The following is a 16,494-nucleotide window of genomic DNA, read 5'->3' on the forward strand; positions in this document are numbered from 1 at the left end:
TATAGTCAAAAAAAATTTTTTTATTATTATTATTATAAGAAATACATTGTGACATTGTTACATCAGACTAAAATTCCTTTGTTACAATGGCCCCAAAAAGTATTTGCACCCTTAAGCCACACTTAAAAATATATTCTATTATATGGAATTATCATACCAAGTGGCATCTGCAAACAAATTATGTTAGAGCTTTTTTTTTTTTTTTTTTTAGAACCAACTTCACTTTTCTAAACTGTTTTTGCAATTACTTTTTCCAACTGATTTCAAGGTGATTTTTAGTGGATGTTTGAATTCAGTTCCACTCAAGTTCACACAGGTGTCTTTACTACATTATGGCTACGTTCAGACTGTAAGTCTAAATCCGATTTTTGTGCATATCTGATTGAAATCCGATCAAATTTAGCAAGTGTGAACGGCAGTGCTTGAAGTGGAAAAATAAAATTGCCGATACTCCCGATGCTCGGTTCAAAACACGTTCACGGAGAAGGAAGGGTGCGGCGGGCTTCTGTACGCACAACATGTCGGAAGTGCCGGAACGCAAGGAAAACTGGCAGTACGCTAAAAGTACAAATACAGAAGTGCCGTTTTTGTGCTGATTTCGACTCCCTGTTAAATTATTACCCCCCTCGTTGAAGTCGCTACCTGATTGCAAAACCCCTCCCCCACACCGAATGCTAAGCCTACCAATACTAGGGTGGTAATAATTTGGCGGGGGTCAGAATTTCGGCACAACACTGGTAGTGCGTATCGGCGTGTACCGGCCCACTTCGAGCACTGGTGAACGGCCGAAAAAAAGAAAAAAAAATCACATTTACAAATCTGTTTTGAGCTACATTCTTATATGGTTTGAAATCCTATTCAAATCACATTTCTGGAAATCCATTTCAGTCTGACTGCTCTGATCGAATTTCACGTGGTTTAGGCTATGTGACTTTCTCACGCCACGTAAAAGCGTAAACATTGGTGAAAGCCACTGCAGAAACTTGTTTTTAAAGAGGCATGTTTTGAAACCGGCAAAGACGACCACAATAATAGAGACGACAGCACGGAATAAAGCCACGCATACCAGCCTCCTGTTTCTGCCACTGCCTCAGAAGACGCAGTAGCCTAGTCAAGCACAGCGGCTACACACTGTATTGTTGTAAATAAGACAACATCTGTATTGCAAACCCCTCCATGTTGCGGCTGTTGTAGTTGTTTTTGGCGTATGCCTGCCAACGCAACGTCATTGCCATAGAAACCAATGCAGATATTTTAAAATGGACAAACAAATCAGATCTGAACAGTTGTAATATACAACGTGGACATCAAAAAATTTAGATGAGATTCCAATCGAATACACAAATAATCGGATTTGGACTGACAGTGTGAACGTAGCCTTAGGTTAGCAACCAGAAAGTATGCTAATACTTCATTTAAAACCTTTTTTTGTTGGATGTTTTGCTTGAAACGTAAGAATACTATTTTTCTATCTTGCTTTAAAATAAATGCCACTTTGGATTTCAAAAGTATTATTTAAATATCCAAATATTTTTTTAAAGGCACAAAAACATAACGCACATACTGTAAAATTCCTATAGAGAGGGATACTTATAAAAACTTTAGAACTTTTGACCAATCTTTGATCGCCAAACTTTTGCCCTCTCAAATCCATTAGTGGCTGATCTGAAGTCTGAGATGGTCTGATCAATCTCTTCTTGTGTGTTCATGACAAAGGGTCCTGAAACAAACAAATAAGTACTGTAAATTTTCTGGTTTAAAAAAAATATAAATTGTATAATATAGAAATATGTTTATAATATAACAAATGTAAATAAATTTATTTGCAATATTTACATATATGCAAATTAATAATGCCAATTTAACATGCAAATAATTTTAAAGACAATAAAGCAATAAAAAAGGCACTCTTGCCTCCTCATCCATATGTAAATAATTTCTTTATTAATAAATTAATCTTTATTTGGGATCTTTTCTCAGCAAATACTGATATATACAAATTGATTGATGAATCATCAAATCATGTATTTAAATTCAATTACAAAGTTTTAATTGATTGACACCCCTAATTCAAATATGTTGTCATTAAAATGTGGAATTTTTCCTACCAATACTATTATAACTTACCATGTTGAACCACAGGCTCATTAATGGGTGCACCAGCAATTAACACAAAGTGAGACTCCTCAGCTGCCTAGAAATAATAATGAAGGGAATAAAGAAACTGAATTTACACTAAACCCGAACTTGTATAAAAACCAGGGTAGCTTCAGAGGAACAGTAGAAGAAACCTTGTTTTCTATTCTGATGCATTCACCATCTTCCAAAACCACTGTGTGGTGTGGCTCAATCGTCCGCAGATCATCGTCAGGGCCTGAGGGGAATTCAAACAGCCAAAATAAATTTCACAATCCTATACAAATTATGTTATAAAACTAGTTATACACCATAAATGATTTGACATAACTAGACCTGGCTACTCAAGGCTGAAGGCTGATTCAAGGTTGTTGAAGACCAGATACCCCACAAACCAGAATAAATAAGGAAAAACGTAAGCAAGAGAGGTGTTTTGTGGGGTAAAGATGGTCCCACATCTCATCCCACCCACTTAGATCATTTCTCAAGAAGTCTGTTTCTCAACAGCTTCTCAATTCATTCTAAATGTATTTCAGAGAATAATGAAAATACAAGATTCATTTAGAAATTCCTTTGAAGTCACAGGTGGAGTATTTACTGTTAATGAATGTGTGTTTAATTTCATACAACCTGGAAATCATCAAAATCAACCGGATAAATCAACATATCAAACACTGCTTTGGCAATCTCATTTCTCAATGTGAGAGTTTAAAGTTGCCATTGGCACAGGATCATAGGAATAGTCTAAATGTCTGTCAGATGTTCAAGAGAGAGAGGGAGGAAGTGAAAAAGAATCATAAAGCACCTGCTCGAGTTTCAAGGACAGAAAGCTGCTATGGAAGTGAATTTGCCTGCAGGAGGTTTATACAGTCTTCATTTGAACTCACCAGTGCATAAAGAACCTGCAAGGGTGTAGATGAAAGCTGTCCAACCTGAGAAAGGAATACTATAATTAAAACAATGGAACTTTAATTATATAATAATAAGTGTAAGTTTTAGTTCACCCAAAAATGAAATTTCTGTCATGAATTACTCAACCTCATGTCGTTCCAAACCCGTAAGACCTTCGTTCTTCTTCGGAACACAAATTAAGATATTTTTGATGAAATCCGAGAGCTTCTGACATCCCTATAAACAGCAATGTCAACCAATTTCAAGGCCCAGAAAGGTACTAAAGACATCGTTAAAATATTCCACGTGACTGCAGTGGTTCAACCTTAATGTTATGAAGTAACGATAATACTTTTTTGTGTGCAAAATAAAACAAAAATAACAAATTTATTCAACAAATTCTTCTCTTCTCTGTCAGTCTCCTACGCTGTTGACATTTTAAACAATTTTAAATAATGAGCCGGTGTTCTGACAGAGAACCAGGAAGCACCGCACTGTGTTTACTACATAAACAGTGTAGGAGGCTGACAGGGAAGAGAAGAAATTGTTTCCAAAAGTCGTTATTTTTGTTTTGCGCACAAAAAGTGTTCTCGTCACTTAATAGCATTAAGGCTGAACCACTGTAGTTACATGGACTATTTTAACGACGTCTTTACTACCTTTCCGGGCCTTGAAAGTGGTAATGTTGCAGTCTATAGGGAGGTCAGAAAGCTCTTGGATTTCATCAAAAATATCTTCATTTGTGTTCCGAAGTTCTTATGGGTTTGGAACGACATGAGGGTGAGTAATTAATGACAGAAATTTCATTTTTGAGTGAACTAACCCTTTAATACACCTTTTGACATTGAGATAACTGTTGAAAAGTACATGAATATGACCATATACAGTAAGGTTCAAAAGTCTGAGATCACACTGAAAACATGAAATTTAAAATCCCATTTAAACCTGTAATTGGAAGATATAAGATTTTGAAAATTTTAAAACAAAGGAATATAAAGTAAAATTAATAATATGTATCCACTGAATAATATAAAATTATACACACACAGCAATTTTATACTATAATATTTTCTTATCTTGATGTGACACTTGATCTTGATGCACATAGGACCAGGACTTAACCTTTCTAACAGTTTTTTGGGTGTCCTTGAGTTCTTTAAGAACACTTGTGAGTGTGAGTCAAACTGTACCATGTAAACAAGAACACTTCATACATTTGGATAGTTGGTGTTGCTTGACATCTTGCCTTTGTAACTCTGCAAGATGAGCCAAAGGAAGAGACACTGTTGTAGTGACTCAAAGAATTAAGTATGACTACATTTGAGCAAAAATGAAACAATACCTTCTTTTCCCAGAACTTTGAATGAGGCATGTTTCACAGTTATGCATTTTATAAGGAAAACAAATACTCATATCCTGCTAAACCTGTTTGCCTTTACTAGGTTTCACTGGCAAACCATGTTTATAATGACAAAATTGTGAGCAAGCCATTTAATTTCACTATGTCTGTAAGTAACTTGGGATTTAATGGAAAACTCACCCTTCCTAACATGGGGGGAAAACACATTTAATTAAAATCTTTTACCTTTAGGAACAGGCTGCAGATGCTTTGCACCTTCCTTCAGCATAAAGTCGAGGTACATGGTTGGGGTTCTTGTGTAAACCTTTGACTGACAACAGAAAAGACATGTGAATACCACAACATAATATTTTATCTTGAAAAAATTATGGATTAAGAAAAAATTAAGACTACTGTGACAACAACATTTTATGTTCTTTATTCATAACATATCCATTTCTACCAGATTTCTTTATTGCTACAAGACAAAAAACTAGAGAAATTGTTCAATTTTGTTTAAATTATGAGCTCTAACAGATGTAAAAACATTGTGTGTGAGTTCCAGTTCATATCTGGTTCCAGTAAGCCAAAGTATTTGGCTGACCCACATTTAACTTCAGCGCCGCATCCACCCCTCTGCCCTAGAGAAACCTCCATAACCACATTTTACATTTAAAACATTTTGCAAAAACCACTTCCAATGAAGCTTGCTCTGAATTTCCTGCTGTTGTCTGAGAGAGGGCGAAGAGGTTTGCCTTGCAGCAGCAATTAGCGTGATGAACCCCAGTATCAGACTGTAAATCGGACGTTCCGATTGGCTGGAACATTTTAAAAGGAGTCGGCCGTTTGGATCAAACATTTAGTGATGGCTACTCACCGTGACTCTAGGATCTTGTATTATGCCTTAAATCATAGATGGAAAAAGACAGACAGAAGCGTGGGTAATAGCCATAATGTGTTGATAAATAGATGGACAAATGAACATTTACAGACGATAAACAAGTGTCAGGGAGACGGAGGCGTACTGACTACTTCTTTTTTCACTCAGTGGTTTGGTTCAAAGAGTTTAGAATAATTATGAGGAGCATGTTTTTTATCACCTGCCTCTTAGCTGGCAAAATCATGCATACTTCAGATTAATACTTCAGAATATCAGAAAACTACACAGAGAGTTCCAGCCTCCACCTTTTAATTCCAATAAACAACTTTTTAAACCTTTTTTATTTTTAGGTATTAACATTTATTGATAATGAAGAGATATGAATGGATTAAGGCCAAACTACAGAGAGAGTTCCAGCCTCCACCTTTAATTCCAATAAACAACTTTTTAAACTTTTTTTAATTTATTTTTTTAGGTATTAACATTTATTAATAATGAAGAGATATGAATGGATTAAGGGCCTGTCCAAATGGCACACTTCATTTGCACTTATGGTCCTGTGGCCTTCAATGGAAGCCGCTTGAGTGTGATCATGAAGTCCACGAGACCGTAGGGTGTCTCGTTTCCGAAGTGTGCTCGCGAGCGCCCCCATTAAGGTCGAAAAGCGCCCTCGATGCGCAATTTTGCCAAGCCCGTACTGGCGAGTTCCGCAGCAGACTTCTACCCGACAGTCAAAGCGGCGTTACTTGTAGGAAGACCGCGACTGTTTAAGATGCCATTTGGGACAGGGCTGAGATTGCTCTATGTGAAACACTGACCACCATCCTCCTTATTTTTCAGGTAAGAGCGGGCGCGGCCATTTGTAATTTTAATGCGTCTGGCTTCCGGTGTTATTCGCTTCCAGTTATTTTTAGATGTACAAAACAGCCTGTTATGCTGCTTGATATTGAAACTGGTATTTTTTTATCATATTATTTTAATGTATTGTCTTAATTTTAAACACGCTGGTTTTTACAATTTACTGCACTATGATATTCTTTAGCCGCTAATAAATCGGAAGTATCGCACATTCACAGAAAACACCTTACTTCCGCGTTGAAAAATAAGGTAGATAGGCTAGAAACAACCTTACAAGAGGATTCCCACATTGAATTTCCATGGCTTCTCCAGTTATTTATGATTACTGGATAAGGATTTTTAAAAACAATTTGCTTATAAATAATACATGTCAATTTGTGAACATTTCTGACTTAAAGTATTAACTACAATGAATGATTCACTAACAAATGAAACATCACTATAGCTTGTGAGCTAGTTTTATTCTACACAAGCACAACTTGTAATGACTTTTAATGTTTTATTAATTGGAAATCTCTGGTACGGTATATCTGATGTTTCACCTACCTTCACTCCAAGAGCTTCCCCTGAGATGACGCTGACAGTGACTCCATCTTTGCTGGGTTTGGGAATCTCTTTGCTCTTCAGCTCCTGGTACTGAGGCTCCACCATCTTATCTGCACTTTTCAGGTTCACCCAAAGCTGTAGGCCATGAATGTGTCCGTCTGACACAGGCATCTCAGCATGAATCACCCCACGACCTGCTGTCATCCACTAACACAAGAGAAAACAAATACACATATCCAAGTAAGAACAAAAACTAATGTTTATTCTATTCCTAATGGTAGACCTATCTGGTAGTAATCACCAATAAACAGACTAACCGCTTGGTTCAGGGGCTTTCATACTGGTTAATGTCATCTTCATGTTGAGCAAGAGAGATGTTTATGAGCTTTTATTTCAACGTAAAAATGAACCACTTCAGTTTTACGACAACAGCTTAATATGCCTAATGGAGCACTTTTCTTTCTCCTCTTCCTTTCTCGTTCTCTCTTAGTGGAAATTTCCACTCCTTCTGAGGTTTAGCAGCCCCTCTTAGGGAGCCACAGTGCAATAGGTGGTTTGAGTTATGGCATGAAACACTCGGCAGCTTTTTTCTCCTGGTATTATCAGGGAGTCCCACATGTTTGATGGTGAGGCAGTAGCCCCGGTAGCTGGAGGTTAGGTGCGAGCTGTAGTTAAAGTACTGAGTGCTACAGACATATTAAAGGCCCATTAAAACATTCCCTCACTGACCCGGGAGAAAGTGAGACAGCTTTACGACACAGGAAGTGCTCTATGGGTGTACAAGCTCAGTCCATTTGGTGAGTGTGCGTGTGAATGGACATAACATCCTATTAAATGTAAATACATTTTATTATAGCTTCCATTTTAACTATTTTAACTTGCATTTTTACTGCCTGCATAACAATAAAAATGGTGGCTTTTATTCTATGAAAGACTTACCCAAGTGTACGTACTTCTGGTGTACATCACATTTGATTCACTTTTTTTTTTTTCTTTTTTTTTAAACTAAAAGGTCCTTTTGAAACAATATTAAATATTAAGATTAGGGTTGCAAAATTCCGGGAATTTTCAAGGCTGGAAACTTTCCATGGGAATAAACAGGGAATTGCAGGTAAGCCTATAACAGGGAACTTAAATGTAGTTGAAAAAAATCTTGCAGCATAATCTTGGTTAAAACAACCAGATTTTATCCAATTTCAGTTTATCAATTTTTACCCTGCACATTCCTCAATCACATTCACACAGCACACTACTTACTACAGGGCTATTGATGCCACACCCCCTGCATGCACTGTGCATTCCTACATAACATGCACATTTGATCAAAAATACAGAAAAAACAGTAATATTGTGAAATATTATTACAATTTAAAATAGCTGTTTTCTATGTGAATATACAGTAAACTGTAATTTATTCCTGTGAAGGCAAAGCTGAATTTTCAGCATCATTACTCCAGTCTTCAGTGTCACATAATCCTTCAGAAATCATTCTAATATAATGGTTTGATAATGTTGGAAACAGTTTTGCTGCTTAATATTTTTTTTATAACCCGTGATACTCTTTTCAGGATTCTTTGATTAATAAAAAGTTAAAGAACAGCATTTATTTAAAATAGAAATCTTTTGTAACAATATGCACTACTGTTCAAAATTTTGGGGTCAGTGATTTTGTTTTATTTCTTTTTTTGAAAGAAATTGATACTTTTATTCAGTAAGGATGTGTGAAATTGATAAAAAGTGATCTTAAAGACTTGTATTGCTAGAAAAGATTTCTATTTTAAATAAATGCTGTTCTTTTTAACTTTTTATTCATCAAAGAATCCTGAAAAAAGAATCACAGGTTCCAAAAAAATATTAAGCAGCATAACTGAAATTTCCAAAATTGATAATTGAGTATCAAATCAGCATATTAGAATGATTTCTGAAGGATTATGTGACACTGAAATAAATAACATACGCATAACAATTGCTGCAATAAAAATATATTTATTTGACATATTTACAAAATTAGAATTAATTAGATGCAAAAAAGAAATAACTATGTTATTTCATGTTATTATGACCAAACTAAATATTTATGTTTGTATATGATATACTTTCCGCCCCTTTGCAACCCTAATTAAGATCCAGATTTACTAACAGCTTGCGCCAGCACAAACCCTCTTTTGGCATTAAAAAAACTGCTGTCAGGACACTAATTCACTCCTGGTTCCCTCAAGATTTTCCTATGGGTTTTTATAATGGGTTTTTTTAATTTATGAGTACAATATAAAGCCTGTGATAAACATAACTTGATGATACTTTGACGTTTTGTTCTACAACATAATTTACACTCACTCACAGCAAATGTTTTCAGTATGGGTGTGTGTAATTTATGTTGTAGAATAAAACATCAAAGTATCAGCAAGTTGTTTTCCACAGGCTTTATTTTACTTGTAAATTGAAAAACCCCATTATTAAAAACCCATAGGAAAATCTATAGGGATACAGGGGCGAATTAGTCTTCCGGGTTTTGACGTCATCCCTGCACCACTCTTTTGTCAATAGTGTGAAGAATGAAGCACAGAAAGAACTTTCAAACCAAGAAACTGACCAACTTGAACCTATTGCAAAGTCTGCTTGGGAAAATCTTTCACCCTCAAGCAAAATGTCTGGATTTTGCCTGCACAAATTCGTTGAAATATGACAGCACCTTAAAGGGTTAGTTCACCCAAAAATGGAAATTCTGTCATTAATTACTCACCGTCATGTCGTTCCAAATCTGTAAGACTTTCATTCATCTTCAGAACACAAATGTAGATCTTTTTGATGAAATCTGAGAGCTTTCTGTCACTCCATTGACAGCTATGCAACTACCACTTTGACGTGTCAAAAAATTCATAAAGAGATCGTAAAACTAATCCATATGAATTGAGCGATTTAGTCCAAATTTTATGAAGAGACTCGATTGCTTTATATGATAAACGGATTTAATTTACACTTTTATTCACTTATTACTGTGTTTGGAACGACATGAGGGTGAGTAATTAATGAAAGAATTTTCATTTTTAGGTGAACTATCCCTTTAAGTAATGAGTGTTTCATCATTTCAAGAGATGGCAAGCATGGTTGTTCTACCTGAAGGTCCCCAGGTTCCAACTTCCCGCTGTGACCACAAGAGTCTTCATGGGCTATTACTCCACTCAACAAGTATGTTACCTGTGAAACATATTTAATATATATAAATGAAAACAAAAAAAAAACTCACATGTGAAGTATTTTAAATAGAGGGATGAGGTGTAAGATTGTAGTTTTCTGGCTGAAAATGAAGCCCTTCTTGGGGGAAAATTCACACAAAAGACAGTAAGTATGGAAAAGTCATCAACTTGATGTTCATTTAGAGAAAAATAAACATGTCAAAAATCGTACAGGTGAAAGGTGAAACATATTTCAAAGGCTGTGTTTGCAGAGTAGACAGAAAAATTTTATGTTCAAGGGATTTTGGTAAAGCCCTGTTGGACTATAAAGTCAAATGCAAAAAGCAGATACATCCTATGCAGTAAGATGAAAATTAAACGTTGACGTTCTAATGAATATTTGATCAAAATCTTACAGTTTGTTTGTATTCTGGCACAAATACAAATATACATATTTTATACCCAGTAAAGGTCGTTTACGCACCACTAAAACATAGTTTTTCCATGCCAAGACAGAGCTAAAGGCTTGATGTGTCATTATCTAAAATTTGCATATATTACACAAACATGTTTCCAATTAACCAAATCTGCCTGCAGCCGTTTCCCATTTGTCCAATGAAAAAGCAAAAATGAATCTACATGGTCAGCTGAGGTGGTCTGACAAGCAGTGTGGAGGGATTGCATGTCATCTCCCACACAGACAACGCTGCTCTCAACAGGATATGGGATGCGGGGTAAGAGGTCAACATCTGACCCCTTAGAGGCTTGCTTGACATGTGGCCACAGGCAGCCTGTGATCTCTAAGCACAGCTGTGATCTGATGGTCACGTGACCGTTCATGAACAAACACACCTGCATGTCTCAAGCAACATAGAGGTCCAATTCTGCTTGAATACTGCTCATAATATGAAAAATTAAACCTCTAGACCAACAAAGAGAGGATAAACCCAATGAACAGACTGAACATTTGTGCCTCACAGCCTTGTTTTAATTTATATCCTAACTAAAGTCCATTGTATATATTTTTTTTTTGTCTGTGTTATATATCCTTGCAAAACAAATGACCTGTTTAGAAGGAATAAATGTTTATTTTAGGTTTTAAAGTGCTCTCTTAAGCAGTCAATTTCTAGCAAGTCTCTGAATTACACTAACAAATATTAAATAATACTAGACAAATACTAGTATCCACAAATCCATTAGTGACACATAAGAGTGACTCAATCTCTATAGGAAATGAGATGAGAGTATATCTGTGCAGATGGCAACTGATGACATCAAACTCATAAACAAGTATAAACGATTTCCACAGCCACACAGACCACTTTCCATAGAAACAGTTTATGCCAGACATGTTGCCAAACTGTGAGTAAACACATGAGCACATCAGATGTTGTAGATAAATAATCAAGAAACAAACTCAGGCTAAGTGAGTTGGTCAGTTTTTCTTTAGTCAAGTTTTAGATAATACTCTCAGGACTAGTTCTGGCCAAAACACTGTCATTTTGAGGGAAGCGTTTTTAATGACCAAACATCCTCTCACATTGAGTGAACAGAACTTGAGTACTCAAACTGCCAAAAACGATGGGAGTGGTTTACGGGACGATCTATATATTCCTGCCAGCTCGCCTTTCATTTTCTTTTCTGTGTTTAGACATTGCATATAAAAGGACTTGTTTATAAGAAAGAAAGAAAGAAAACATGCTCATTCTAGAAAGCATCTGATTGGACAAAAATCTATGTAGTGCAGGATGAGTCATTAATATTTTTGGTCTGTTTTTCCAGAAAACAAAATCTGTACATTTTAAATGTGTATATCTGCTAAAAGCTAATTTTGTCAATGTTTTGGGAGTACATAAATATATAGAGGACCTCATCGCTAACTTACATGAACTAAAAGCCAGTTTGGGTGACTGTGCTGTGATAAAATGTTAAAGAGATAGTTCACCCAAAAGTGACAATTCGGTTACACTCTATTTTAAGGTGTCCGTGTTACAGTGTGATTATGCATTTAAGTACTGTGTAATAATAATTAACTACATGTACTTACTATAGGGTTAGGATTGGGATTTGGTTTAGGGTTAGTTGCATGTAATTATGCATAATTTATAGTTATTACTACAGTAACTACATGTAACGTGTGTAACAAAGACACTGTAAAATAAAGCGTTACCGAAAATTCTGTAATCATTTTCTCACCCTCAATTTGTTCCAAACCTGTATGAATTTATTGCTTCTGCTGAACACAAAAGAAGATATTTGAAGAATGTCAGTAACCAAACAGTTGATGGGCCTCATTGACTTCCATAGTAATTTTTTCCATACTTTGGGGCCCATCATCTGTTTGGTTACCCATATTCTTCAAAATATCTTCTTTTGTGTTCAGCACAAGAAATTCATACAGGATTAGAAACAATTTGAGGGTAAGTAAATGACAGAATTTTCTTTTTAGGGGGAACTATCCCTTTAAGAACCTATGAGCCCTCACCTCAAAGAGGTGTCTCTAATCTGACATTTTGATGGGTCCACATTCTTCTCAAGCAACATAACTCATTGTATTTAAAATTTTAATAACTGTTATAAAAATTCTCAGTGTCATTATTTAGGGGGAAATGTAATACTTAATAATCCAGACGTCCGCAGAACCACCATTTAGAAACACGCAGAACATTATCACGTTGTACCTGTTACTTTTATCAGCGATTCTCTGAGTGGACTAATCATAAACGTTTGTCATTGCAGAATAAGAACTCTATTTAGTTGTCCACAGTAAACAGATTTCCGTTTGTTTGACAGAAAAAAGTTCGGATATTTAATAGAATTAAACAGTTACACATTTAAGTGTACCAACGTCTTTCGTAAATCAAAAATAAAAGTCCTGATATTTAAATGCATCTCAATACGGAATTTGGCTTATTGAGCCGTCATGCGCCCTCTGGCGGAAGATCCCGTGTTGTCCTAGTCGGAAGCAGCAAGGTATTGTTTATTAACGTTAGTCCACTAATAACTTCAGTTTATGTCATCTGACTGCACGAATTCGTGGATTTGACAAGAGTCGCCCTTTCTAGAACAGCAATGTAATGACTCATAGCTTTAAAGTATACGACCTAATAGCGTTTACCGTCTCAAATCCACGGTGAGGATGATCAGGAAAACCCGCTGGTTTGGCGATACAGAATTCATCCAGCATCAAGAAAGGGTCGAGATTCTTCAGCTGAAATAAACCATAATGCATTTTATTTATCGTGCATTTCAAAACAAAAACAACTCGTATCAAAGTGGATAAAATCAGCAATGAAAACATACCTCTTTCCGTCCAATACTCCTGCGAACTCGAGCCCCGACGCCTTCAGACTGTTCGACACTCAAAATGACCTTAGAAACTCTTCTGATCATCATAAACACCTTGGTATCAACTTATTATCACAATATTTTGCTTCAGCTCTCAGTTTGTGAGCGCCCAAATGCACCGGAAGTCAAAAGCGATTCAAGATACACGTTTATTTAGACAGCTCCGCGATGTAATTCGCTTTTATAGATCACCTGTATTCACCTATGACAAGTGTTTCTTTTATATGTTGACGTTTTGGGTTTGCCAAGGCTTCCTACACAGATCACAATCCCAGTAGATTCAGATTATTTAAAGGCGCAGTGCCAGGCACAATGACTTGCAATATTTTGAGCCACAAATCGTGACTGTGCATGTACACATGACTAGCAGATTAATAAAGTGATCCCTGAAACAAAATTTAGATCATTTATTTTTTCATAGGCTTCTGTACTATACAATGTGGCATCTTAACGTGTCATTTCAGTGCTGTTCTCAGCATTTTCCTGTGTGCATCATTCTCTTCTTTGTTATGGTTAGTTTGACACCTGAGACTGCTCATCCCTCCCTCTTAACAGGTGTCTGTTCTCATGTGGATTTTACAACCACATGAGGCCGTGCATGTGCGATATGTACTCTTCAGTGCAGGTCTTCTTCATCCTTGCTGATGTACTCTCATCCAGTCCATTGTGTTGAGCTATGATGTCTTTGAAAATGCGTATACTCGCAGCTTGACCCCCTGCAAGGTTTACAGCATGAGGCCCAACCTGTAGAATTTCATATAATTATTAAGGCTACTGTAAGTGCATGTGTTATAGTTAGCTATAGCCTGAAATATGATTTAAGTGTTAGCGTGCTGTGCAGGTGTTATCTAGAAAATTGTCAATAATGACTCACTGCATGATGACTCACTTATTTTAGGTGTCTTGACCTTATTTGACACATCATATTACATAACAAGAGCATAACTGCACCTGTAGTGCTGCATATTGTCCCATCATGTAGAGGGGGCATCCTGCTGTCCATTGCAGTGATTCTGTTATACATGGCCAGCCCTCCAGGACCTGTCAAGCAGGAAATGCTTTACTATCTTACTAGTTAGGCACATGATTTATTTAAAAAACTCAGTTTTAAGACAGTATGAGAGAAATAAAAAATAGTCTACCCCACAAATATATATATATTTATAGAAACCATGATACACTACCATTCAAAAGTTTGGGATTTTTTTTTTTAAAATTTTAAATGAAATGGATATGCATTAAGGTGCGACCCTGCAGGTGAATAGGGTAAAAAAACAACAACAACAACAAAAAATAACAGTTAATCATTTTACTTCCCCAGTGGATTGATTACAATAAGAATTACAAAAAAATTTTGTATTACAAGTTTTCTAAAATGTTATGTTTAAATATGCAAATGAGGCATTATTATCTCTTTTTATCACTGCATAATTCAGAAAATACTTTGAACAGTCAGAAAAATATAGATAGGAATAAAACTGTAAAGTTTGGTGTATGTAAGTGTTTCTGAAGTGGAGATATATGGGTCAGTGTAGTAGAAAAAAATTCATTTTGAGATAACGGCCTTAAAAAGTATGTATTGTAATTTAAATCTATAGACATTAATAGATAAAGTGCCAAAAAATAAATCCTTAAAGGTGGATTTTGGATGTTTTCTTACCACTACTCTGAAAAAATCACTTTATTAAAAGCCAAAAAGCCCAACATTTAAAAATAATAATAATAATAATAAAGCATTTAGCCTGTAGTGTCTTGCCTTAAATTTATAATGTTACAAAAGATTTCTGTTTCAAATAAATACTGTTTATTGAATTTTCTATTCATAATAAAATACTGAGAAAAATGTATCACGGTTACCACAAACATATTAAGCAACAAAAACTCTTTTCAACATTGATAATAAAAAGGAACATTATTAATAATCATATTATTTCTTAAGGATCATGTGACAATGAAAACTGGAGTAATGGCTGCTGAAAATTCAGCTTTGCCATCACAGGAATAAACATTTGAAAATATAAATTTGAAATAAAAACAGATTTTTTAAATTGTGATAATATTTCACAATATAACTGTTTTTACTGTATTTTTGATTATTAAAAGAAAATGCAACCTTGGTGAGCATTAGAGACTTTTTTCAAAATCAATGAAAATCATAATTATTCTAAACTTTTTGACCAGTGTATTATTTTAATTCTTTGAGATCTAATAATAATTATTGTCCATTATTTAAGACCCCTGGTTTAAAGTTATTATTTTTTAATAAGTTCAAATGTCCATTTGCTCACTTGAATGGGGAATTTTAACATGATGTCAGAGAGTAAAGGGTCCTGGGTAACATCCAGTTTGCAGCCTGTTGCCAGCCAAATCTTTTCCCCAATCCACTGTTCGCCGCTGCACAGGGAGACCCTCCAACGCTGGGATTGATAACACCATTTAGCGTCAGTCACCTTGGTATAAAGACATTAATTATTAAAATATAGATATTATTTAGTTAAGAAATCCACTAAGTTGGTTGGTAGTGGTATGGACTCTGCTTGGATATTTCTATAAACTTTTGTGCTCAACTGCACAGCATCCCACATAAGCATAGCAGCTTTACAATATATCCAAAAGTCTCAGACATACCTGGCAGTGCGTTCTGATCTGGAGCTGGCCGCTCTGAATGAAAGGCTGAAGTTGTACATAGGCCTCAGGGGTTACTGCTCCTCCTTTCCTGGCTTGTTTTATCATTGCTAGCCTCTTGTGAAGACTTCTTTCATTATAGAACTGCCTTAGGTAGGCCAGGCCATCCATCTTGATCCCGTGTTCAACGTGGGAATAGCGTCCAATCAGACTCTCTATATCCCCAACATCAAACTGCTTAAGCTGAGAGAGAGGAAAGTTTGGTAATATCACTAAAGTAACTACTGAGAAATCATGTCGATCTCTGACACCCCTAGCCTCAATAAACTTTAAAGACGGCATGAAACAGAAGTTGTGATAGTCTTTTCTTATATTGTGATGTATATCCAAGTGAAGCTGCTTCTTGAACAAGAAAAAATGCAGATCAAGACTTGATTTTGTTCATTGGGAATTGATTGGCTCATTGGGGTTTGCTATTGCTGTGACCTTATGTTAGTGCCAGGTTGCCCTGCCCTCACGCTGATAAAAACATCATCAGAGAAGAGATGTTGTTGCAAATAGTGCTGCAGGCGTGACGTCAAACCCGGAAGACTAATGCTGTGTTCCAGACGAAGTTGGACCTGGGAATATCCCAAATTAAATGTCCCACTTCAGACCTCAGTGAGTTCCAGTCATCACATGTCACGTTCACATGT

The 16,494-nt window shown here is 35.9% G+C and overlaps 3 protein-coding genes across 5 annotated transcripts in view; 1 reads left to right on the forward strand and 2 right to left on the reverse strand.

Annotated features, from left to right (window-relative positions):
* Positions 1-13,454, reverse strand: pir (pirin). 2 transcript variants are annotated; one of them, XM_051912148.1, is made up of 9 exons: positions 13,130-13,454; positions 12,945-13,037; positions 9,768-9,848; positions 6,651-6,857; positions 4,613-4,697; positions 3,024-3,068; positions 2,292-2,374; positions 2,128-2,194; positions 1-1,720 (listed from the first exon to the last, which is right to left on the reverse strand). In XM_051912148.1, exons 1-9 carry the CDS (start codon positions 13,220-13,222, stop codon positions 1,602-1,604), a joined length of 873 nt encoding a protein of 290 aa, XP_051768108.1. In that variant the 5' UTR covers positions 13,223-13,454; the 3' UTR covers positions 1-1,601. The 2 variants fall into 2 exon arrangements, with proteins under 2 accessions (XP_051768108.1, XP_051768109.1); XM_051912149.1 differs by lacking the exon at positions 9,768-9,848.
* il1fma (interleukin-1 family member A) overlaps positions 12,742-16,494 on the forward strand; it is a 25,411-nt gene continuing 21,658 nt past the window's right edge. Inside the window, exon 1 of one of the 2 annotated variants that reach the window (XM_051912147.1) lies at positions 12,742-12,799. The gene's annotated coding sequence lies outside the window, so the exon portion shown is untranslated. The remainder of the gene's footprint in view (positions 12,800-16,494) is intronic. The other variant, XM_051912145.1, reaches the window with a different exon arrangement.
* The window catches only part of zgc:113276 (uncharacterized protein LOC553748 homolog), a 6,152-nt gene continuing 3,224 nt past the window's right edge, over positions 13,567-16,494 (reverse strand). Inside the window, exons 4-7 of the mRNA XM_051912153.1 lie at positions 15,803-16,042; positions 15,463-15,624; positions 14,126-14,215; positions 13,567-13,918 (exon numbers count right to left, since the gene is read on the reverse strand). Of these exons, the coding sequence (XP_051768113.1) occupies positions 13,751-13,918; positions 14,126-14,215; positions 15,463-15,624; positions 15,803-16,042 (660 nt within the window). The 3' untranslated portion in view covers positions 13,567-13,750. The remainder of the gene's footprint in view (positions 13,919-14,125; positions 14,216-15,462; positions 15,625-15,802; positions 16,043-16,494) is intronic.

Source organism: Ctenopharyngodon idella, chromosome 11 (assembly GCF_019924925.1).
Source record: "Ctenopharyngodon idella isolate HZGC_01 chromosome 11, HZGC01, whole genome shotgun sequence".
Taxonomy (NCBI): domain Eukaryota; kingdom Metazoa; phylum Chordata; class Actinopteri; order Cypriniformes; family Xenocyprididae; genus Ctenopharyngodon; species Ctenopharyngodon idella.

Bases quoted from the DNA above. Each gene is read 5' to 3' on its own strand.
- pir (XM_051912148.1), bottom strand. From the start codon at position 13,222: ATGATGATCAGAAGAGTTTCTAAGGTCATTTTGAGTGTCGAACAGTCT. The intron at 13,038-13,129 runs GTATGTTTTCAT...GGTTTATTTCAG, and splicing joins GGAGTATTGGACGGAAAGAG to CTGAAGAATCTCGACCCTTT. The intron at 1,721-2,127 runs GTAAGTTATAAT...TGTTTGTTTCAG, and splicing joins TGAGCCTGTGGTTCAACATG to GACCCTTTGTCATGAACACA.